This window comes from Electrona antarctica (assembly GCF_951216825.1).
Source record: "Electrona antarctica genome assembly, chromosome: 16".
Classification (NCBI taxonomy): Eukaryota; Metazoa; Chordata; class Actinopteri; order Myctophiformes; family Myctophidae; genus Electrona; species Electrona antarctica.
In genome coordinates, this window is record NC_136797.1 from 27,667,538 (window position 1) to 27,692,660 (window position 25,123).

Here is a 25,123-nt window from a genome sequence, read left to right on the forward strand (position 1 = left end):
CGGCCGGGCCACATCACCACTGTCTTACTGTATCCGTCGTTTCAAATGAAACACTCTCCAGTGTTTTATACACGTCCAACCATATACTATTTGACCTAGTCTTGTTAAACAATGCATTAACAGCTAAATATAGGTGTGCTGTTATTTTAGTAGACAAATGGCACCCCCAAAAATACATTTTGTTATCCATGTGCATGTGTGTTAGAGTTAGTTGCCCATGATACAGTAGCCTATGATACAGTAGCCTACACCTGAGCATGCACCTGTGTGCACAACACACAGGATGACAAGTAGACCACAAGCATTCCAGTTCAGCAGTAATCATACTTGCAACAGAAAATCCTGGCACATTTTCCCCCTCCTTTGGCCTTTCTAAATTTGTGTACTAATTATGTTGATAGATGGATGGTAGGCTACTATTTATATTCGGCGCGAGCCCTTGTGAAGAAGATTCCCCCTCCCTCTCATGCTGCAAGGCTGCTGACTGCAGGCTGAATCCCAAGCAGCACAGAGGGAAACAGATGGGTAATAAGGTCACAAGCCGAAGCACTTCTCACTTCCTCAGACAAATGGCAGACACATACCTTCAGCTGTGCTGCTGACTCAGGACAACATTACACTCGGGAGGATTGAATTAGGGTGGATTAAAATGGCTTAGAAAATGCAAATAGTTGGTGCGCACTATTGCTCTTTCATGTAATTATTGCTATGGGCAAATGGGTTTCTGAAATGAAACAAACAAACAGAACAACACTACATATCTAACATGTAGCTGATTTTGAGTAGCTACACTACTTGACCACTATTCTGGACGGATAATTCGGCAAAAATATACGATCTACAAGTTTAATAGCACACACGCGCACACACACACACACACACACACACACACACACACACACACACACACACACACACACACACACACACACACACACACACACACACACACACACACACACACACACACACACACACACACACACACACACACACACACACACACACACGTATAACTGCTGAAACAGACTTGATCTCAAAGCTCATGCTCAGCTAAATGTAGTGCCCAGGCAGTATACATTAGGTCTAAATTGTACTACGTGGGCTTGTTGGGCGACAGCAGTGAGTTTGTCTTTAACACGTAGATAAACCTTAATTATTTTGTTAACTGTATTACTTTATAATTGTTAAAATGGTGCATTTTAACAATTGATATAGTCCAGGTGAGCCTTGAGCTATACAGTATGTAACAAAACAAACAATTGTGAAATATTTATTTTATTTAAAATATTATTACTTAGTACTAATTTCCTAATGCAGAGGCTAATCCTAAAAACTAAAAGAATATAATACTGTATATTTTAACCACTTTCAACCTGGCAGAATAATATCTACAACTACAGTACAAGTGGCGAAACGAATCTGTTCGTAATGTTATAAGGGAGACTCTAAGCTATTGTCAGCTTGTAGATCGGCTATTTCAAGTTCTTAATTTACAGTTACACCTTACAGCTTCAAGATGCCTCCTATATTTGTGTCAACTGTCAAATACCATAACTAAATGAACTAACTTAATGTCATTATATTTCAGGTTTTACAGACAGTTTTAGGTTGTCTTTCTGTTCCTGCATGAAATATGCAACATTCATGGTTTTCTATTCAGTTACTTGTGTGATTGTTCTGTTAGTGAGACTAAAAATGTCTTCAACGATGCCGCTGGAAACAGTCTCAAAAGAAATATATCATTTTTTTGACAAAATCCACACCACACAGCTTATATATATAATCAAGTTTTATTTTACAATGACTTTCCAAGACAGTTTAATAAATCTTCCCCCCCCCCCCCCCCCCCCCCCCCCATCTTAAATATTTTCAAAGTGATACGTTGTCGCCATCTGGACAATATATTTACAAAAAAAACAAATCTCTTTCTATAATTATTCCTATAATGTTAGGGAGCAAGCACTGCATCACAACACATTTACAGTGGACAATAAAACAAGAAAACATATTACATAACCCAAAAATAGTACGCCTACAGTACAGGTTTGGCAAATAATAATCTGTTCAGTGCATAATAATGTGCATGGCATCATAAGACATACATACAGCACCCACACACACACGCACACACACACACGCACGCACACACTCATACATACATTCATCGGGCCAGCGTGATTGGCTGTGTCAGTACTCTGTGTCGGAGCTGTCCGCCGCGTCCGTGTTGTGTGACAACATGTAATTGTCCATGTCGATGGAGGGACAGTTGTGGATGGAGTAGCGCAGGCGCTCGGCGAGGACCGCCTGGCTGGTGTACGGAGGCAGGCGCAGCAGGAAGAAGCAGGTCTGCGCTGTGGGAAGACCGTTGATCGGCTGGTTCGAGAGGAGAGGAGAGGAGAGGAGGAAAGGGAAAAAGAAGAGAGAGCGTCGCTGATGGGCTCGACCCATTGGGTGCCAAGGACTTATTTAACTTCTTTTTCATGATGTCCTGGAGCGCCAAGGACGTGTTTTTTGTGTTTTTTAACATGGTAAAAATAATAATAATAATAAAATGAAATAAAAAAAAGATATATATGGTGGCGGTCTGGGACTTTTGGCGCCCCCTGGTGGCGGTGAATGAGTTAACCCATTCTGGACGGAAACCCTTTTGGTGTTTTAACTAAGCATTATGTTATACTTTAGCTATTGAAAAATAGCAGATCTACAAGCTCATAGCGCGCCACCGAGTGGCGCGCTACGAGCTTGTAGGTCTGCTATTTTTGAAAAATCCTGAAAATGTGGCACAGATCTTTGAATATAATATATTCTTTTTTTTTTTTTAAAGATATTTTTTTGCGGCTTACGCCTTTTATTGGTTTTTGAAGGGACAGACAGTAGGCTGACAGGAAACGGGAGAGAGATGGGGGAAGACATGCAGTAAAGGCCGTGTCGGGCTCGGGAGTCGAACCCGCGGCACACTGCGACTGGATTACCAGTCGGGTGCCCAGACGGTTACGCCACCGCCTGGGCCAAATATAATATATTCTTTCAGAAGACTTTTTATTTATTTATTTCGACGTCAAGCCTAAAGTGGTTAAAAGCTCTAAGGTGACACAGACGCGTCCTCAGGTCTAAATGGGTTAAAGCCTGATTTATACTCGTGGTGCGGTGGTGGTGGTGGTGGTGTCGCATGCTGAAAATAGGCGGATGCGCCGCGAGTAAAGTAATAAAGGGAGATTTATTAGTGAAAAAAGAGGTAGGATATTATGCACATGCCCACAGTTTCTTTAAACACGGTGCCGGACCCAAAAATAATCAAGTGAAGAAAAAGGGATAGCTGCTCTCTCGGGGAGAGCAGCTATCGTGTGCTGCGGACATTCCCTTTTTCTTCACATAATTACCCGTGACCCATAAAAACAATGGTCGTGTGACCCAAAAACAGGTCCCGGTCCGGTGTTTTGGGATTTAGAGAATACTTACCCTCAGTGTTGATTTTAGCAGCAAATTATGATTTTTTGTTTAGTCATAGTCTTTGGAATAAAACTTGATTTAGTTTTAGTCGTATTTTAGTTATCTGAAATGCTTTAGTGTTAGTTTTAGTTGACAAAATATAAGATTTTAGTCGACTAAATCTACAGTTGATTTAGTCGACTAAAATGTATTGTGGCGGGCCTTGATGCCGCCATAATGGCCGATTTGTGTGTGCGTGCTTGTAGATCTTAACCTGACTCCGCCAGATGGGGCAGTAGAGAGTACACAGGTTTTCCCCTCCTGTTCCACCAAGTGTAAAATTACTTTTGTCTTTTTTCTTTGGATTAATTCATTTTTTATATCGACTTTTGTTTTTTACTTAAATACTGGATCTCTTGTCCACTAGTCCCTTCCTAACATTTTAGTCTAGTTTTTATTTGTAAAATTGTCAACATATTTAGTACATACTTAGTCATCATAGCTTAGTTTTCATTGCGTTTTCATCAGTGAAAAAAGGTGTCCGACGAACATTTTTCCTCATAGTACTAGTCGACAAAATCAACACTGCCTTACCCTGTCGACCTTGATGATCTGGAGCTTCTGGGTGATGTCGGCCGCGTTGGTGGGCAGCCGGGACCGGCCCGACACGAAGCGCAGGAAGAGCACCCGCTCCTCATTGGTGAACTCCTCCAGGCTCTCCCACAGCCAGCCAATGAGCTGGTGGCTCTCTGTGATGTCGCGGTAGCGCACCAGCCTCTTCAGCATCTCCACGGAGACCTCGGGCAGACCGCAGACCAGCTGCTCCAGCTGCCGCGCCGTCAGCAGGGAGAGGAGGGGCAGCGGGATGATGGTGGACATGCCCTCTCTGACTGCCGACACCTGGAAGACAGTGTTGGTGATTTTGACAAGCACATTTTGATTTTAGTTTTAGTCACTGTCTTTTCAAATAGTTTTCATTTAGTTTTAGTCTCATTGAGTGGCGCCTGACGGCGCCACTGGTAGCCTACAGTGCACGCCTGCACGGAGGACCCACTTCTGAACTAAAACGTTTACAAGAAATGGTGTGGCGGCCAAACAAAGTACATCCTTGCAGGCAGTGACAGTCCGTAACAGTACTGTAGCCTACAGGTAGGCTGCTGTGACAGGAGAGACCTTTACGCCGTTGGACCCATTCAAAGCATTATCTCTCCGGGTGCTATAAATGTCCATCTACACATCCTGTAAGTTCACTTAAGAAATAAAACTAGTGTTGACTAATCATTACAAGTAGCTCTTATTTTGAAGAGGAGGAGGAAGTATGTTTCTTTGTTTATGGTGGAACCTCTACAGCGGCGGCATAGGTGAGTAGTTAATTCATTGTACAAGTATCACGCTGGTAAAATCATCATCAACATCTGCCCAATAAAACAGTTTGACCAAATTGTTCAGCCCTATTATAATTATTGTTATTACTGTTTGCTGAGTAAATCCACTGACCTGAGAGTCCATTTCGTGCAGCCTAAACTCTAGAGCTCTTTCCACATATTCAGTCCTGTTGGCAAAGGTCAGGGAGACATTGTGACCTCCAGGGACTACAGGAACCAGCTTTCCATCAGCACTGTGGGCCATGAACGAATCCAATGGGATCATCTACGAACGAGTATGGGGGGAAAGCAGAGAAGAAAACATTTGATTTTATTTGTTGGTTTGGACAGGACATTGCATATTACGCCATTTAGGCCTGACGTCGAAATAAGTCTTCTGAAAGAATATATATTCAAAGATTTGTGCCGCATTTTCACGATTTTTCAAAAATAGCAGACCTACAAGCTATGAGCTTGTAGATCTGCTATTTTATAATAGCTAAAGTATAACATAATGCTTAGTTAAAACACCAAAAGGGGTTCCCGCCCAGAATGGGTTGATGGACGTTACATTTGAACCAGGTGATTGTTCAAAGGTTAGTGAAAAACAACGGCAGTCAAATGGGGATTACGATTAATTTATCCTGCAGTCTAAGTGTTAACAAAGCACTGTGATGCGTGGTGCGAAAGTTGAGAATATTTAAACTTTTATACACAAAAAAAACGCTATACAAACAAGGCAGTGCAAGAGAGGAGCGCACGGAACGGAAGACACCCGCTTTGAATGTCATCAACCGATAATCACCAATATGTTCCTTATCAGACCATGCAATGAAGCAATATGGACATTTCCTACATACTGCCTACCGTGAGTAGGCGAGTAGGAAACGTGGAAGTGAAATTACTGCCACCGACGCGAAAACAACGTGAAACAGCGCTATACAACTTCACTTTATGTTTACTTACGTGGCCGCCTGGCCGGTTAAGACTAGGGTTAGTAATCGGACGACGCGACGTCGGACAATGGCTGACAACAACGTCAATATGTAGGAAATGTCCATCCTGGCTCCACTGCATGGTCTTGATAAGGGCCGACGACGGTTATAAAATTGTCTGATAACACCCGAAACCGCTACCATAGGAGAACTATTGTTTAGCTGGTGACGTGTTTCTAGACGCATCTCGGTGGGACCACACCCTTAACCACAAAATATACATCACACTAAAGTCAGTCAATTAACCAAATACCCATTCTGGGCGGGAACCCCTTTTGGTGAAAAATAGCAGATCTACAAACTCATAGCGTGCCACCGAGTGGCGCGCTACGAGCTTGTAGATCTGCTATTTTTGAAAAATCTAAGAACGACTGACATGGAAACATAGCTTTTTCAGAAAACTGTCAGGGTGTAGAAGACATTTTTAGAATCCGATCTCAGGTCAAAATGGATTAAAGCAATATAAGACAACGTCTCACCACAGGGAAATTGTCCTCAGTGATTTCACTGTTGTCCAGGTGAAGGATGCCGTGCAAGGAGCGGAAGGTGAGCAGGTCCACCTCCTCTAGGTCCGTTCCAGACAGGGGGATGGAGCAGAGCTGCTTCCACACCCAAGGGGCCAGGTGCAGGTCCAGGGGCTTTTTGGTGCGGACCGCCACGGCCATCAGAATACCCAGGAAGCGGAATTGGACCATGTGGTCCTCTGAAACAGCCGCTGGGTTCAGCAGGAACCTGGCAACGGGTGCGGCAAAAACAGAAAACATATTAAGAGGCGGGTCTATTTATTTCATTGCATGGCTGTATTTAGTTGTCGTGCGTGGGGTGAATGCACAGTGGATGAGGCTGATGTGATCAGTGTTTTATATTCAGTAGAGAAAGAAAAAGATTCCAAGGCACTCTTCTCAACGTCAAGTTTTAATAAAACAGGCTAGTTCATCCCTGGCGGAACGCTGGCCTCAAATGCCCAGAGTCCCATAAGAAAGCCTTGAAGAAGACCTTGAAGAAGGACATTTGAGGCCGAAACAGTGTTTTTGGTCAAGGATGAACTGGCCTGTTATTTTAACAGAACGCTGTCTTTTTCATGTGTACCTGTCTGTGTTGCTGCCCACGTCAGTGAAGGTGTTTGGAGTGTGGATGAGAAGGTCCACCACACCAGATTGGATCTCCTGGGGGGGAGAGACAGACACATAGCATGTGATCTGTGTCAAACCTGGATTCAGTGAACTTGTATTCTACAAATTCACAAGGCGGCACATTGTAGAAACGCTTTGTAGAAAGGTGTTGACAAATTACATTTTGTGACACACTTCTCAATATGGGGGGGGGGGGGGGGGGGGGGGGGGGGGGGGGGGGGGGGTCTCTGGAACAAAATCTTTTCAGATGGGATGGCAAAAATGCTGAATAACCCAGCATTGAATGGGCAAAATGGGCCATGAATAGATATGAATTTGAACTGCTCAACACTGCTTCTCCTACCTGACACATCTCTGTGATGGTGTCATCAAAGACACCTCCAGCGTCATCGGCTCCCTCTCCGATCAACTTCACCTTCCAAGCACGTGACGGAAGCCGCAGCTCCTGAGGGTTCAGGTTGACCACCTGCTTGGCGATCTGAACAAAGATCGGTTTGCTGGAGCGCCCTCTGTAGAAAGTTCAAGGGAACACACCGGAACGGAACGTGACCATAATTGTCAAGCAGACACCGTTTTTAATCCGTCTTTAATCTGATCGGTTAAAGACAGATCGGTCAATTCAGTACAACCAGTACAATTACAATTCAACTTTTCTTATTATGTGTCAACTGTGAACACTCAAGCATTTCACAGACCCTTTCTTACTACTGAAGATCAAATAAAATATTATATAGCACATTTTGTACAATTCCATGTTGCATTGATGTTGGTTTAGGAGAGACAACAGGCACACGTTGATTAAAATAACAATTCTTCCACATTCTCTAATTGTGTAGACTTCTTGTAAAATAAGTAATGCAGCCGTTTAACAACAATTAATCCCAAGAGTTAAAAATCTGTAAGGGTCCATTTGGTTACCAACTCTCCATCATTTAGCTGGGGACCACCTGGAACCCCCTCAGGAGACCGCTGGTTTGAAAACCACTGGTCTATGTAAAAGTGAGGCAAAACAAGTAAAGGTGTGTTCTATAATCACCCTGCCAAACTGAGCACCAACAGAACTGTCATTGTACCTGCTGGAGATCCTCTTGACGGTGATCTGGGGGCCGTAGGTCTTGCCCTGGGTCATGGTCCTGCCGATGGAGCGCACCAGAGGCAGAGTGTTGACCTTGGGGGACAGGAGCCCTCTCAGCGGGCCCTGGATGATCGCTGCCGGGCCCGAGTTGTAGCGTGATGCTGACCCCTGGCAGGGAGGGAGGGAGGAGACCAAGGACAGACGAGGCACAGAGAAGGATTACAGGGAGGACGACGGGGATTGTAAAGCAACAATCCAGGATTTTAACCCATTTAGGCCTGACGTCGAAATAAAAAAAAACGTTCGATCTGAAAGAATATATATTCAAAGATTTGTGCCGCATTTTTACGATTTAAAAAAAATAGCAGACCTACAAGCTCGTAGCGCGCCACTCGGTGGCGCGCTATGAGCTTGTAGATCTGCTATTTTTCAATAGCTAAAGTACAACATAATGCTTAGTTAAAACACCAAAAGGGGTTCCCGTCCAGAATGGGTTATTGAGTAAAACGTTATTTTAACCAATCTCTACGGTAGAGTATGTTAATACAATATCACTAGTACATCTGCAATGGTTAGGCTGTGGTCTCCCTACTCTTCTATTAGAATTAGACCCTGCTGTCAATCCAGCTATTTGAAGCAAACGCTGCCTCGAATTGAACACTCGATGCACTGCCATCTTTACTGTAGTAGTCCATACATTGTTCCAATGTTCCCTCTCGAGACATTTCACACAGTCTTTTCAGGCGTGTGCTGGGTGCAGATTCAGGGAAAACGTATAGAAAGAGAATAAAATCTGCACTCTTTCGGCGTGCAGGCCTGCACGCCGAAACGCGTTTGTCTGGCTTGACTGCTGCTGCGGATCTTCAACATTATTAAACAAGACTCCTACTACTATACTGTATTCTCTTTCCCTCTCGAGACATTGGCGGACCGTAGCTTCAATCCGTAGGAAGACAAAAGGCTTTTCATATCGGGAGTTGTTCTTTCTTGTACCTGACTCTTGGGGTCTAGGTTGAGCAGCCTCCAGGACTTGTACATGAGATCAGAAAAGTGGTAGAGCACTCTGAGACGCATGTTGAGGGCATCGGGGTCGCAGTCTTTCAGAGTGTTGTACTGGGGAGGGACGGCCTGTGGAAGGCCCAGCTGGAAACTGATGGAGCCACCTGGAGAAGAAACACCATATTAGATACAGTACTATACTACTGATGGAGCCACCTGGAGAAGAAACACCATATTAGATACAGTACTGTACTACTGATGGAGCCACCTGGAGAAGAAAGACCATATTAGATACAGTACTATACTACTGAATGTGTAGTCTGCACCAGTGTTGTTTTTGACAGCAAATTTTTATTTCTTGATTTGTATGTATTTATTATTAAATTTGAAAAAAATGTTTGAATAGTTTACTACTGATAAACTATTCAAATACTGATAAAAAAAAAAGAAAAAAAAAACTAGGTCCCGAGACTCCCGACCCACTGTTTGGGAAACTGTACAGGATGTCAGAGAGAGATGTCTGTGAGAGTTAGAGAGAGAGAGAGAGAGAGATGTACCTGAGGCTTTAGTGGAGGTAGAGGGGGTGGTCCATGCTGAGCTGTGGCACCGTCCAGCAGATATCTGTGTGATGCTTTTCCCCTGGAGTGTCGTCACCAAGGTGGGCTCCTTTATTGGGTTGGAGTGGCCTAACCCGAGCTGGAAACACACGGACACAACAGCACCGTAGCTACAATTAGAAGAGCTGGTTGTTTTGTACCACTTTGGGACAGAAAAAGAACGATATTCTTTTGTGTTTGACATACTGTAACCATAGACATTAAGGTGGTTAGGCTCTGGGGCGTTTGCATCTCGAGAGGAGGCAAGCTTCTGTGACACAAGTGGAAGCTTGCCAACCTTCTCACAGAAGGGGAAGTCCGGTAGGCCAATCAGAGGCGATGTAAACGTTTGTTTTCATTAAAGAATACATCGCTGCTAAAACGGATTTTCCGGGTGTGGCATGGTACGCTATTCTACGTGTCTATGTTCCTGGCAGGCCTCGTGTCAAGATGAAGCAACATTCTCATTACTAACCCATTTAGGCCTGACGTCGAAATAAAAAAAAGTATTCAGAGAGAATATATATATATTCAAAGATTTGTGCCGCATTTTCACGATTTTTCAAAAATAGCAGACCTACACTCAGTGGCGCGCTATGAGCTTGTAGATCTGCTATTTTTAAGTAGCTAAAGCATAACATAATGCTTAGTTAAAACACCAAAAGGGGTTCCCGTCCAGAATGGGCTAATAATTCATGAATCGTTTTAAAATATCTTCTTCAGTTTAGCTCACAGCAGGCCGAGGGCTTTCGTGGTGTCCACAAGGCCATAGCTGTCTCAGTCTGGTCATGATGTCCCGAGAATTATTCAAAGCCCTGAGGTCACAGCCGTTCTTTATTCAAAATGAGAAAGTAAAAACCTCTGTCTCCCAGACCTTGCTTGCCAACCTTCTCACAGAAGGGGAAGTCCGGTAGGCCAATCAGAGGCGATGTAAACGTTTGTTTTCTCATGCCAATAAAGCTCCTTTGGATTGAATCGATAAGTACCGGAAAAGACACGCTGTGATTGGCCAGTAGTCACTTGAGTGGCAGCGACGCAGCGTGCCTTCCGCCTTACAGCTGTATAAAGGTCGCTCCAATGAACTGAGGCAGGTTTTTATATCTATGACAACAATGTTACAACAATATATTTCCCAATAGCATGCACAGGTCCCTGATTCATTTTAAGTGTCAAGATGAAGCAACATTCTCATTACTAACCCATTTAGGCCTGACGTCGAAATAAAAAAAAGTCTTCCGAGAGAATATATATATTCAAAGATTTGTGCCGCATTTTTACGATTTTTCAAAAATAGCAGACCTACAAGCTCGTAGCGTGCCACTCGGTGGCGCGCTATGAGCTTGTAGATCTGCTATTTTTAAGTAGCTAAAGTATAACATAATGCTTAGTTAAAACACCAAAAGGCCGGGGTTCCCGTCCAGAATGGGCTAATAATTCATGAATCGTTTTAAAATATCTTCTTCAGTTTAGCTCACAGCAGGCCGAGGGCTTTCGTGGTGTCCACAAGGCCATAGCTGTCTCAGTCTGGTCATGATGTCCCGAGAATTATTCAAAGCCCTGAGGTCACAGCCGTTCTTTATTCAAAATGAGAAAGTAAAAACCTCTGTCTCCCAGACCTTGCCTTTGACAATGATCAGTGTCTCTGAACGATGCACTTTCTACCCGGTATCCCCCTTTTTTTTGGGCATGTCATGATAGGCAAAAGTTTTGTTCAAAATGTTCAAAACATTTAAAAAGTTTAGAAAATAGCAGACAATTTGGCCAATATTTGAACAGTTTTAAATTTTTATAGTATAGTTTGTTGATTACTTTTGGTGCTGTGATAGTATTTTTCTTGACTTTCTTTTTTAAGTATTAAAAAAATTAGCTCTAGCTATTGAGAAATAGCAGATCTACAAGCTCATAGCGCGCCACCGAGTGGCGCGCTACGAGCTTGTAGGTCTGCTATTTTTGAAAAATCGAAGAACGACTGACATAGAAACATAGCTTTTTCAGAAAACTGTCAGGATGTAGAAGACATTTTTAGAATCTGATCTCAGGTCAAAATGGGTTAAATTGTCACTGTCCCTGTCACCTGCGGAACCGTCTAGGGGAGAACCACTGGCTTAGATGATATCTCTGTGTGCAACCAATCCCAAAGCCTTGAGAGAGAATTTGAGCCGTTTCCTCACCTGTCCCTCGTTGTTGCAGCCCCAGGCATAGACGTCTCCCGTGGAGGTGAGCACCAGGACGTGCTCGGAGCCCACAGCGACGTCCACGATGTACAGACCCTCCAGCGCCGGCACCACCTGGGGATGGGTCTTGTTCTTCAGCATGGAATCTGGCAGGCCGATCAGCCGCTCTAATGGATAGAAGAGACGGGGACAACACATTAGGCATGTAACGATATATCGTATATCGATATTAATCCCGACGATATGAATCGATTCATTGAAACAAAAAATCGTGATTAAAAAATAATAATATATATATATATATATATATATATATATATATATATATTTTTTTTAGGGGGGGCTAGTGTGTGATGTGGAGAGAAATGATAGTCACTTTCAGTATAGAGCACTGTAGAGGGGAGCTGTATGTGTCTGTGACTGTGCCCAGGTGATGATGGTCGTTGATGCTCATCAAGGAAGGCAATTATGTTTCTGCACTGTCAAAAGTAATATGCTACTTCTTTTGCAATGTAGTTAAATAAAAAATCTCAGGGGGGAAGATAAATGATATAAAATTAAAACTGTAATTTCTCATTAAAATATGTATTTTTTTAATATCGTGAAAAATCGTATCGTGAACCTCATATCGTGAGTTGAGTGAATCGTTACATGCCTACAACACATTATAGCAGAGCATTTGAAGTTCTAGTCTGTGTCGCATCCATTTTAGTAGTCCTTTTGGCCATTTCCAATGCCTGCATCATTTTAGTGATGCAGGCAGTGTCAGGGCCATTGTCAAAAAACAATTAGCCCTTCGCTAAACCCCAACCCAAAAGCGATGGTCCAATGCTAATCCAAATAGTTTAGCAACCGTTGCTAAAGGATGGCAAGCTTTCGACACCTCATAGCTGTCAATGTTATTTTGCATGGCTGTGTTGTTGACCGCTGTAATGATATACAGTAAAGGGTGACCATCTCTAAGTATCTAGAAGTCTCCATAAAATCCCCGTGGGTGGTGGGTGAAGACCCATTGTGAGTCGCAGGCGCGGAGAACACATGCCGACACAACAGTGATATGTTACCATGCATTCTGAAGTTTATCACACACACACACACACACACACACACACACACACACACACACACACACACACACACACACACACACACACACACACACACACACACACACACACACACACACACACACACACACACACACACACACACACACACACACACACACACACACACACACACACACACTAGGACAGTAGATGACGTCCCTAGTAGATTATGGGAACCATGATAACAGAATGAGCAGGAACACGCTTGCATCTCATATTATATTGTACGTACAGTCAGTCCCTCTGATACAGTAACAGTAGTAGACAATCATCATGTCATGGTTATCAATATGCTTATGCAGCTGTGTCGTCTGAGTCAGGCAGCTGAGGCCGGAAACCATAACAAACGCAGCTTAACGTCAGGAAAGTTACATGACTGACCCACCCAGGTGATGGCAATAATACCGTACATGAAAGCTCCTGTCTGACCTCGTTAAAGTTGATTGAGTTGGATACTGTTTCTCCCTCATTTCCTCGTATTTCTAGTTTATTGAAATAATGCCATGCATATTTGTCCACTGCATAGCCTACTGCAGGCCTTGTAGATTTAAAAGACATTTTGAAGGTCTTGCTACTGAAATGACCCATTATTTATATGGAGAAATCCCGTCATTTAACATACTTCTCAATGGGTGAGAAGGACAGCTTGCCTTCGCAGAGTGGAGTGGGTGGGGCTTAGGGAAGGGCTAATTACATTTGAATGTCATCAATATCAACAATTATGCAGCCTATGTCTCTAGAGTTTAACCGCTTCCCATAATACAGTCTGAAGGTGTAAACATCATAATAAAGTACTAAAAGTAATAAGAAATAAAGAGGTAATAAAGTACCTTGTCCGAAGGTGTAAACATGTCCATCGTTGGCCAAAACCACAGAGAACTGACTTCCACAGCTGACCTTCCAGATTCCCTTGTTGCACAGTTGCTCGATTTTCTGAAAATAAAATAACATTTGTAAGTACTTTTAAAATGCAGTGGGAAGAACAGCAGCAAAAATGCCACACGGACGAGAACAAGTCTAGCCACGGGCATATTTGTCTGTGTACGGACATAGTGATGACCCCTAATGCTGTTGGAGAGGACATGCGTGTTGCGCCAACATACCTGGGGGTAACACTTGGCGGTGTAGGAACCCGTGCCCAGTTTCCCATAGTCCCCGTCCCCAAATGCCCACACCGTCATGCCGTCGGACGAGAGCACCAACGTGTGGTTCAGGCCACAGGACACCTACAGTACAGTACAGTACACAGTGTTGAAGAAACATGTTCGTCGACTAACACAAAAACATTCCAGGTGACTAAAATGTGACTAAAACTAAATAGAAAACTATTCAAGAGACTATGACTAAAACTAAAAAGTTGTGCCATAATCAACACTGGAGGTACAGGAACATTATGCATACAACATATTTTCAGATGGGGGTCGACGGGCAATTACATATGATTTTTGGGGTCCTTGAAATGAAATACTGTAGTTTGAAAACCACTGATAGAAACATAGGTTTTTCATGATGATTTAGAATACATTTTGTAGAATTTGGTCTCAGTCCTAAACGGGTTAACATAAAAATAAAAAAAAGACAATACAAATGTGGTGTAATGTTGCTGACCTGTCCCGCGTGATATCCCTCGAGAGCGGACACCCTTTCGGGAAGCATCTTGTTGGACGTCGACCTCTGACCCAGCCTGCCAGAGTCGCCACTGCCGAAGGTAAACAGTTTACCGTCTGCTGTCACCACGGCAGAGTGCCTGAAGCCACACGACACCTGGGAACAGAGGTACGCATGATGAAGCAGATTAACCAGACAGTGGCCTTGTGGTTAGAGTGTCCGGCTGTCCGCCCTGAAACTGGGAGGTCGGGGTTCGATCCCCGGCCGGGTCATACCAAAGACTGTAAAAATGGGACCCAATTTGCCTTCATTATTTGTGAAATAAATAAAAATAAATACATAAAAAAATAGTAATGTAAAGGCGTAAATGTTGAAGAAACAAAGAAACACTGCACAAATGTATACAGTTAGTTCCATAGTAGTAAAATTACAAAAGGTAAAACAGGATTAATGTAAATAACCTTAGCATTACTGTATTTGAAGCCTCACTGCAGCTGGAGTTACTACACAGAATTTTGACCACGGTGAGAATAACATAACATAATAGTCCCAACATACTAAATTAGATTTTTTTTCAGCCTATTATGCACTATTTTTTTGTATTAACCCATTTTGGGCGGGAACCCCTTTTGGTGTTTCAAACATTATGTTATAATTTAGCTATTGAAAAATAGCAGATCTACAAGCTCATAGCGATGAACTTGTAGGTCTGCTATTTTTGAAAAATCGTGAAAATGCGGCACAAATCTTTGAATATATATTCTTTCAGAGCGAATGTTTTTAACTCAAGTATTTGCTTCTGGGGGGGTTCCTGGTACAACATATTTTCAGATGGGGGTCGGCGGCCAATTAGATATAATTGTTGGGGTCCTTGACATGAAATATTGAGCACCACTGATACAGAATAGGTATTTCATTTTTGAAATTTCGACGTCAGGCATAAATGGGTTAAGAGAGGCGGCGATGTTAACCCATTCAGGCCTGACGTCGACATTTTAAAAAAAAAGTTTTCTAAATCATGACAATTTTCGGAAAGTTTTGAGGCACATTTTAACGATTTTTCAAAAATAGCAGACCTACAAGTTCATAGCGCGCCACTCGGTGGCGCGCTATGAGCTTGTAGATCTGCTATTTTTCAATAGCTAAATTATAACAATGTTTAAAACACCAAAAGGGGTTCCCGCCCCAAAATGGGTTAATGGTTAATGTGGTTAAACGCTAACGTGACATGGATGCGTTCCAGGTCTCAATGGATTAAGAATGACTCCATTGAAGTAGACATAATTGATGATTATCTCCAGTCATACCTGAACCACCTCCTCTCCTTGCAGGCTCTCTATCTGTTTGGGTCTCCTCTGCGTCTCACTGTTGCCATGACCCAGTTTCCCAAAATCTCCGTCCCCCCAGCTGAACACCTCCCCCGTCTCCGTCAGGGCCATGGAGTGACCGTCGGAACCACACGAGGTCACCAGCTGCGTCACTACGTAACCTGCACACACACACACACACACACAACATCAAGTCAGTAGGGTATGGGTTCATAAAAACAATAATAATGAAGAGCGTAAGGGCGTAAAAAGTGTTAATAACGTCAAGTGGTTTGCCGAGATTAGCACACACACACACACACACACACACACACACACACACACACACACACACACACACACACACACACACACACACACACACACACACACACACACACACACACACACACACACACACACACACACACACACACACACACACACACACACACACACACACACACACAATAATGGAAACGTGTTGTAGCGGTTTGCTTGTTGAAAAAGGAGTGAGTGTTGATGTGTTAACCTTGCAGGGCAGAGATGACGGTGGGCGTGTGCAGATCATCAGAGTTCCCCAGGCCCAGTCTGCCATACTGACCCTCTCCAACAGCCAATGCTGTCCCATTGATCAGAACCAAGAATGTACAGTTCTGACCACACACCACCTGGCAGACGAAAACGCATATTTACATGGTATGAATAAATAGCAACATAGACAACAGAGGTCACTTTAAAAACAAAAAAACAATTTAAATATCTAGATATGGCTAAATGAAGGCACCGGAAAGTAGGACGCCACTATAGAGTAAAGAAATGTAAAAATGTCACAGGAAATGACACCCATTCCAACCCTTGATGCCAAGGGTTGAGTGCCAAGCAGGGAGTCCATGGGTACCGTTTTTTTATAGCTATTGCTATGACTCAACCTCCCAGTCTCACTCTGACCACTAGCCCACTGAGCTGGTGGCTTCCAGGGGGCCCCCAGCTAAATGTTTCATAGTTAGGAACCAAACGGGTCCTCAAAGTTGCACACAAAAGTTACCAAAAGGTCCCGTTTCAAACTGGCGCTCATTGAAATGAAAAAGGTTGAGCATCACTGGTGCACTGTACCTGTTTGGTCTGGGAGAGAGAGGGGACAAGTGTTGGCAGCAATAAGTTGGTCCCTGTATCCGTCATATGTCCATAACGCCCGTTCCCCCATAGATACACATCACTCTTTCCCCCTTGTTGCCAGTCCTGGGGAAAAATATAAAATAAACCAATACATTAACAAACTCTAAATAGTTACAGTAAGTCAAAAGGCTGCAAACCTGCGAGGCTGAAAATGGAATATTGTCAGCAAAATGTTCTCCCCACAAGGGACACTAAGGTTTATGTTATACTGATTACTTTAGTATTCTTTAGGTTTGTGCTCTATATCTATGGAAATAATGTGAAAATGTCACCCTCAAAGACTTGAATTTATATTCAGGTTATTTTTGCAGTGGAGAAAATAAATTCTTCTGTTGGGTTAAGTCATCATTTTAATAAACGAAAAGGAACATTATTTGGAATAGATGTCCCAAGAGTGTCCTTGAATAAATAGAGCAGTGTGTTTTATCAAGCCTGGAACCACGTGAGTGAATAATCCCCATATTGCAATATGAAACCAAATGAGGGCATGTCACATTGGGTCACATGGTGTATCAGCACAGCTGGGTATTACCTCAGGTCTGGTGGTGGCCCATGACATCAGCTGTTCATCCATCCTGAAACTCCACTTGCTATTATCCTATAAGGAAGAAATGACATCACGTGACATTACTGTATAGTGTTGTATACACAGCATTATAATAGACACACAGTGAGCAACGCATTGTCAGCATATATTCAGGTTTCAGGCACAGAAATGACTGATGACTGACTGTGTCTATGACGACTGTGTGTGTGTGTGTGTGTGTGTGTGTGTGTGTGTGTGTGTGTGTGTGTGTGTGTGTGTCCGTCTGGTGGTATCCCAGGCTATTGAGGCTAGATTATGATGTCAGTCATCTACTGCAGGGGTTCTCAACGTTTTTGGCCGGGGACCCGGAAATGTTTTGGCAATGTCTCGGGACCCCCGCCCCGCCCCCTCCCGACCCCCAATATAAATTGACAGCTACAATAACCTTAACCCATTTTGGGCGGGAACCCCTTTTGGTGTTTTAAGCATTATGTTATAATTTAGCTATTGAAAAATAGCAGATCTACAAGCTCATAGCAAAAATTAAAAAATTAAAAAATCTTTTTTTTTTTTGAAAATAATTTGGGGACCCCCTAAAATAATTTGGCGACCCCCCGAGGGGTCGCGACCCACGGGTTGAGAACCCCTGATCTACTGTGAGATGCACTGTATGTCTGATATTTGCTATATCAGACATACACAAAAAGTAGTTCCGTTACATAAATCATTGCGTTATTTTGACGCCTGTTCCAAACCGCAGGTATTTAAATACCGCCCGTGATGCAGGGCTCAACTAGCCTGGACAACCGGATCTCCATATATAAGGGCATATCGGGTTTGTTGTTTATGGTTATTTTTGAGTCATAGTGACATATGTCATATGTGCGTATTGGGTTTGTTTATGGATATGTCTGAGTCAGAGTGACATGCCTATATGTGCGTATCAGGTTTGTTTATGGATATGTCTGAGTCAGAGTGACATGCCTATATGTGCGTATCAGGTTTGTTTATGGATATGTCTGAGTCAGAGTGACATGCCTATATGTGGGTGTATCAGGTTTGTTTATGGATATGTCTGAGTCAGAGTGACATGCCTATATGTGGGTGTATCAGGTTTGTTTATGGATATGTCTGAGTCAGAGTGACATGCCTATATGTGGGTGTATCAGGTTTGTTTATGGATATGTCTGAGTCAGAGTGACATGCCTATATGTGGGTGTATCAGGTTTGTTTCAGGTCATGTCTGAGTCAGAGTGACGTGGCCGTAGCCCTCCCAGTAGATCATTTTAATATAGGATAGAACATGATTTATTACAACGGCGCCGTGGCTTAGTTGGTTAAAGCGCCTGCCTAGTAAGCAGGAGATCCTGGGTTCAAATCCCAGCGGCGCCTTTTGCCCACAAACATGATTTATTAGGGTTCATTCGTCAAAGAACATCTGACCTTTAGATCTCACAATTACATGATTGTATGAATTATATGATCAACTCTATCCACTCCTGACGTCCAAAAAGTGACGTCAAGATAAACCCTTGATTGGATAAAGTTGTAGAAAATACAATTGGAAACGCAGATGTCGGGAGTGTCTCCCAATGATTGTATGAATTATATGATCCAGTCTATCCACTCCTGGGATTTTCGTAGCCTGGTTAACCGCTCCCCCTTGAAATCGCATTTCCACCCATTTGTGCGGAAGAGTCTTGACCCTGCTAATGCATGGTTGGCTGCGGGACTACAGCGTTGACAGACTACCCCTTCAGCCAATCAGCGTATCAAAAAATGTGACGTCATGTAGTTATGTCGCCTCACAGCTAGAAGGTCCTGGGTTCGATTCCCGCTGGGGATGCTGTGGGTGCTGGGGGCGTGTTCCCTCCTCCTCATCAGTGCCCATACCCGAGGCGGGGTTGGCGAAAGGGCCTTTCTGTGTGGAGTTTGCATGTTCTACCCTCACAAAAACATGCAGTAATCCTGGTCTCTAAACTACCTCCCCCTGGTCAGCCAGGGCGCCTGATGGAGGGGAAAGGAACTGGTTGGAATAACGTGTTCCTCCTTCCACGCGCTACGTCCGGCTGGGGAAACTCTCCTGCCCCCACAGGTTGGCAGAGGAAGTGTAGCGCCCAGGATTACATTAGATAATTGACACTGGGTGAAAAAAATGGGTTGCAACCAGGAAACGACTCGACCCCGGAACGACTCGACCCCGGAACACGGACCCTGATTGGGTCCAAAATGTGGACCCTATATGTTGCATATTCACACACAACAAATTGAGTTAATAGTGCATACATAGGAAGTTCTCATAACTCACTAGCGGCTTGATGATCTCCATGGCACCTGCCTCTTGGAACTCAGGAACACTGAAGGACTCTGGGAAGGTAGACCCCCTGGCGAATGCTTCAGCACTGCGGACGGTGGTGGCATAGGCGGCCAGCCAGCTCCATTCTCGCGGACAGAGGGTGGTCTCGGGGCCGGCGTGGTGAGGAGGGAGCGGGTAACAGCACAGCTGTTGGTCCAGAGACAAGCCCACCGCCAGCGAGGCCAAGCTCTGCAAGAAGGCACTGTGGACCAGCTGGTCGCCAGCTGTCACATGGCTCTGCAAGCGAGGACACACATACAGTAAGATGTCACCAGCTGTCACATGGCTCTGTGGCAGTGGTGGGAAAAGTACTTACTGTAAGTAAAAGTATCAATGTAGAAATACTGTCTATATAGAAGCCTGGAATTTTCTAAATTGACTTGGGTAAAAGTACAAAAGTATTGGCATCAAAATGTACTAAGTACTAAAGTAAAAAGTACTCATTATGAAGAATGTCCAAATTCAAGTTTTTATATGAATAAACATCTTTTGAAAATATCAGATCTACGAGCTGCGATGCAACGCATTGTGAGCTTGTAGATCAGCAATTTTAAATTGGCCAAAACCCAAAATGTATATGGGGCTGAAGTGGTTAATGTATGTTTTGTAATGATAATCTGAATCTACAAAGTAACTAGTGACTAAGGTTTTCATGTAATTGTAGTGGAGTAAAAATACAATATTTGGATCCGAGATGTAGTGGAGTAGAAGTGAAAGTATTGGAAATTAGAAATACTCAAGTAAAGTACAAATACCTCAAAATGTTACTTTAAGTACAGTACTTGAGTAAATGTACTTGGTTACTTTACACCACTGAGTAGAAGCATACTGTACATCATAGCTCCCCCCACAGTGTGAGGGTGACATGAGGATGAAATGCAATCTGTTGTATTCATTTCCTTCCACAGAACAATATATATGTGGGAAATGAAATCTGAAATATGCATAGGAATTGGATTATTTGACATCGTCTTCTTAAGCTTGAACCACAAACCACACAATGCCGAGCTGCCACCCACACATCTTGCATATCTCTGGTGCACATACAGTACTATACAGTACTATACACATGCACTCTTATGAACTGGTTGAAACTACAGCCTGCGATACAAAGAAAGCAGACAGAAACCCTACCTGCAACGCTCGACACGCTTACAGCGCGTTTGGGATTTTCAGGCAACACTTGTGCACAATGCAACAACGCGTGCACAAGAGCTTGCATCAGCTTGAAGTGCTTGCGTTTGTGTACATTGTGTTATGTTTGAGGCTTCAGTCTCTAGTTCTAGAGAGCTGGCATGTCAGGTTCGACCCTAGTCAGAAATGTATGTTCTCACATACAGTACATTAACCCCACCGGCTAATGTCAAGATACAGTACTTCCAGGAGTGCCTGATTAAAAGCAGGCAAATCAACACAAACCACAGGTGCCTCAACCGCATGAATCCTGACGAAAATAGACGATCTGCAAGCTCGCAGCTTGTAGATTGGCTGTGAGCTTGTAGATTGGCCGTTTACGGCAAGGAGAATTGGTGTAGAGGGAAATACTACCGGACCAAGTATAGAGCCCTGAGGGAACCCGGTTTAAGTGGTTAATTAAGTAATAAGTAACTAAGTAATAAGTGGTTAAGTGGGTACTAACTCGTTCATAGTTGTACTGCTCCTGCAGTAGTAAAGCCAGCCTCTCCAGTAAGACAGCCAAGCAAGGGGCTCGGTTCAGACCCAGAATCCCCTGGGTCCTGAGGACCGTGCGGCAAGAGGCCAGAACATGGTTCTGGCTAATCCAGTCTTGGCTGCAGCAGATCAGCAGAACATCCTGGGGAAGACACAATGACAGGGCAATTATTTCATCAATCTACACTGTACAACAACCAAGCCTAATTTATACAGTGTAAAACAATCCCCGTGAGTCAGATTGGGTGACTCATGGACTTCATTTGGACCGTCTCACAGGCTGGGAGCCACTTGGCTCATGCTGTACCTCCTGGAATGTCTAGCGGCTGACATGGCGTCAATAATGTCTCACTGCTTTGATTGGTTGACTATAAATGCCCAGAGCTTTGAGTCATGAGCCATAGATTGTCTTATTACAGTATAAAACTAGGCGTTAAGATTTCAAGTAGAGGTTACAATACATAATAGAACATATTTCAAGCTCGGTTTTGTCAAAGAATGTCAAAGAATGTAATTCTTCTGGAGATGTTTATGTATGTTGAAGCTGCAATCCATAATTGATTTCCTGCTTGGCACTTATCCCATTCAGGAATCAGGACAGGAATCCCTTTGGTGTTTTAAGCGTTATGTTGTACTTTAGCTATTTAAAAATAGCAGATCTACAAGCTCACTCTGTGCTGTGCTTTTTTTTTATCGTTCACCAAATTCTTTAAGAGCAAATCTTTGCTTCCGGGGGTGTCCCTGGAACAACATATTTTCAGATGGGAGTAGGCAGCCAATTATATATAATATTTGGGGTCCTTGACATGAAATAGTTTGAGAACCACTGATATAGAAACATTGTTTTTTCAGAAAACTGTCTAAATGGGTTATGGGCTACTTGTGTACCAGTACGTGTCCTACCCAACACTAGGGTCTACTTGTGTACCAGTACGTGTCCTACCCAACACTAGGGTCTACTTGTGTACCAGTACGTGTCCTACCCAACACTAGGGTCTACTTGTGTACCAGTACGTGTCCTACCCAACACTAGGGTCTACTTGTGTACCAGTATGTGTCCCACCCAACACTAGGGTCTACTTGTGTACCAGTATGTGTCCTACCCAACACTAGGGTCTACTTGTGTACCAGTACGTGTCCTTCCCAACACTAGGGTCTACTTGTGTCAGTGGAAAAGTAGGGAGACAACCTCCAACCACTGCACATGTACTAGATATACTGTATTAAGATACAGATTGGTTGAAATAATTAGTTATACAGAAGAAGGAAAAAGAAAACGTACCTTTGACCTTCCCGAACATACGACCACTCCCACATTTGGTATCCAGGTAATATTGACTAATGAACCCAGTCCTGTCACTGTTTGTAAGACAGAAGCATCCTAGAAGAAGCAGAAAGAGGATGGATTGGTTAATTACATGCCACCACCTGGTGGCTAAACTCAGAGCCGTTGCCAGATAAACCCAATATAATGGCCCTCTTTATCATACGCTCTTTGGGCCTAGTTGAACCGGAAGTGATTGTGTGGTGACACGTAGCTTCAGTCCAGAGGGTCATCTCTCGATGTACTGTATACCTGATAAAGACCGTAAGGGTCGAAACGTTGTTACTTAATACAGTTTCCTGGGAGCTGATACAAAGTGTGAGGACAACCCTTCTTTTTCATCTCTCGATGTAAACATTGGTTTTCTACTCGCAAGGTCGGATTAAAGTTTTGTTAAGCTTGGTTGCATGCTGAAAATAGCAGATCTACAAGCTCACAACGCTATTTTCAGCAAGTGTAAAATCAGTCATTACGACGGTATCAAGGCCCGCCAAAATACATTTTAGTCAACATTTAGACAACATTCCAGGTGACTATGTGACTAAAACTACATGAAAACTATTCAAGAGACTATGACTACAAAACAAAAATCAAAAGTTGCTGCCAAAATCAACAGTGGAACGCATGGTAGAAGACGTGAACGTTACCTTGAGAGACCAGATGTTCAGAAGACCTCCGATTCCTCCAGACGCCAGAGCCAGCCCGCTGGGGCAAAACGACAGGGTCCTCACCGCCGTGATGTGGCCGTTCAGTGTGAACGCACACACAGCGCTGTCACACTATACGCAAGGCAACACACACACACACACACACACACACACACACACACACACACACACACACACACACACACACACACACACACACACACACACACACACACACACACACACACACACACACACACACACACACACACACACACACAGCGTCATGGCACGATTGTGTGTTTAACAGTGAGAATTATGTTGCATTTTAAATGTGAAGAATCTGAAGCGCTGTCCACCCTGACTATGTACAGTATGTATTGTATAGTGAAATGATATTCACCTGTGCCAAAGCCACAAAGAAAGAAAAATCAGACCCGTCTGAAGTGAGTGGTGCACAAGTACTGTACTGTACTTGTGCTGTAGTACTGTACTGTAAAAGCCCTCCTCCCTTGTGTGTGTGTGTGTGTGTGTGTGTGTGTCTGTGTGTTAGGCTGCGCAACAGTGACACTGAGAGAGAGATGGATATACATAGATATAGATATATAGATACCAAAGCTACTAGAAAAATAAAGTAATTAGAATTAAAATACACTGCACTCTTATTTTAATCCATTAAAACCGGGATTAATTGTAATTCAGGGATTCCGTCTTGGAGGAGCAGTAGATGTTTGGTCCTCCCACCTTGGTAGGACAGGACAGTACGAGGATCTGCATAGCACCTTTTAAACATCTAAAGTCAGTCTCAGGGAGTTTCAGAGTCAGAACCAGACTGACCTTAGCACCACTGCCCTTGTCCTGACCGGGGGATCTGCTCTGGATTTTGGGTAATGACACACTAGTGCCTCCCTGTGGCAGCGTCCACACATGCACCCCACCATTCTGACAGCCCCTGTTAAAATGAGAGAGAGAGAGAGAGAGAGAATATGAATGGATACATTGGCCGAGTCATACCAAAGACATTATAAAAATGCCTACCAGAGTGAAACATGTCTGCCTGCATTGCACGGCACCCCAGCATCAAGGGCTGGATGTACTATTGGAAATCCAACTATCTATTGTTCATCAACACATAGATATATTATATACAGTAGGTCAAACCAAACAACACAGGCGATGGCAATCGGAGGAGCAGAAAAGAAACATAGGGCCAAATCAAATAAAACATGGAGATGAGAGAGATTCGGTGCGATATGTACCGTGTATGTCAGTGATTCCCAAACCTTTTCATGTCAAGGACCCCCGAATTGACACTAATTAGCCCGCAGACCCCCATTTGATAAGATATGCCAGGGACCCCCATAAGAGAAGATTTTTACGGCTCTAGCAGTGATTCTCAACCCGTTTAATTTCAAGGACCCCCCGTTTGACATGCATTAGTCTACGGACCCCCATTTAATGACATTTATATCTCTGGGACCCCCAATTTATATTGTAAAACCAATGTTAATTTAACTCTGAGAGTGTACAAATGGAACCAAATGGACCCCAAATGGAGCCGTTAAGGGTCCATTTGGTTCCATTTGTACACTCTCAGAGTTATAGACCCATAAGGGTCCATTTGGTTC

General features: G+C 43.5%; 1 protein-coding gene across 8 annotated transcripts in view; it reads right to left on the minus strand.

Annotated features, from left to right (window-relative positions):
* Nucleotides 1–1,852: 1,852 nt before the first annotated feature.
* Nucleotides 1,853–25,123, minus strand: part of LOC306940033 (putative E3 ubiquitin-protein ligase HERC1) — an 84,248-nt gene continuing 60,977 nt past the window's right edge. For all 8 annotated transcript variants that reach the window (XM_079524938.1, XM_079524944.1, XM_079524939.1 and 5 more), the window contains exons 60-81: nt 24,333–24,447; nt 23,496–23,627; nt 22,807–22,905; nt 21,493–21,666; nt 19,806–20,090; nt 17,504–17,569; nt 16,909–17,034; nt 16,325–16,463; nt 15,793–15,974; nt 14,486–14,641; nt 13,981–14,103; nt 13,708–13,810; nt 11,766–11,935; nt 9,556–9,694; nt 8,993–9,162; nt 7,998–8,167; nt 7,268–7,433; nt 6,881–6,957; nt 6,271–6,523; nt 4,930–5,082; nt 4,027–4,332; nt 1,853–2,376 (exon numbers count right to left, since the gene is read on the minus strand). In XM_079524938.1, the coding sequence (XP_079381064.1) occupies nt 2,191–2,376; nt 4,027–4,332; nt 4,930–5,082; nt 6,271–6,523; nt 6,881–6,957; nt 7,268–7,433; nt 7,998–8,167; nt 8,993–9,162; nt 9,556–9,694; nt 11,766–11,935; nt 13,708–13,810; nt 13,981–14,103; nt 14,486–14,641; nt 15,793–15,974; nt 16,325–16,463; nt 16,909–17,034; nt 17,504–17,569; nt 19,806–20,090; nt 21,493–21,666; nt 22,807–22,905; nt 23,496–23,627; nt 24,333–24,447 (3,490 nt within the window). In that variant the 3' untranslated portion in view covers nt 1,853–2,190. The remainder of the gene's footprint in view (nt 2,377–4,026; nt 4,333–4,929; nt 5,083–6,270; nt 6,524–6,880; nt 6,958–7,267; nt 7,434–7,997; nt 8,168–8,992; nt 9,163–9,555; nt 9,695–11,765; nt 11,936–13,707; nt 13,811–13,980; nt 14,104–14,485; nt 14,642–15,792; nt 15,975–16,324; nt 16,464–16,908; nt 17,035–17,503; nt 17,570–19,805; nt 20,091–21,492; nt 21,667–22,806; nt 22,906–23,495; nt 23,628–24,332; nt 24,448–25,123) is intronic.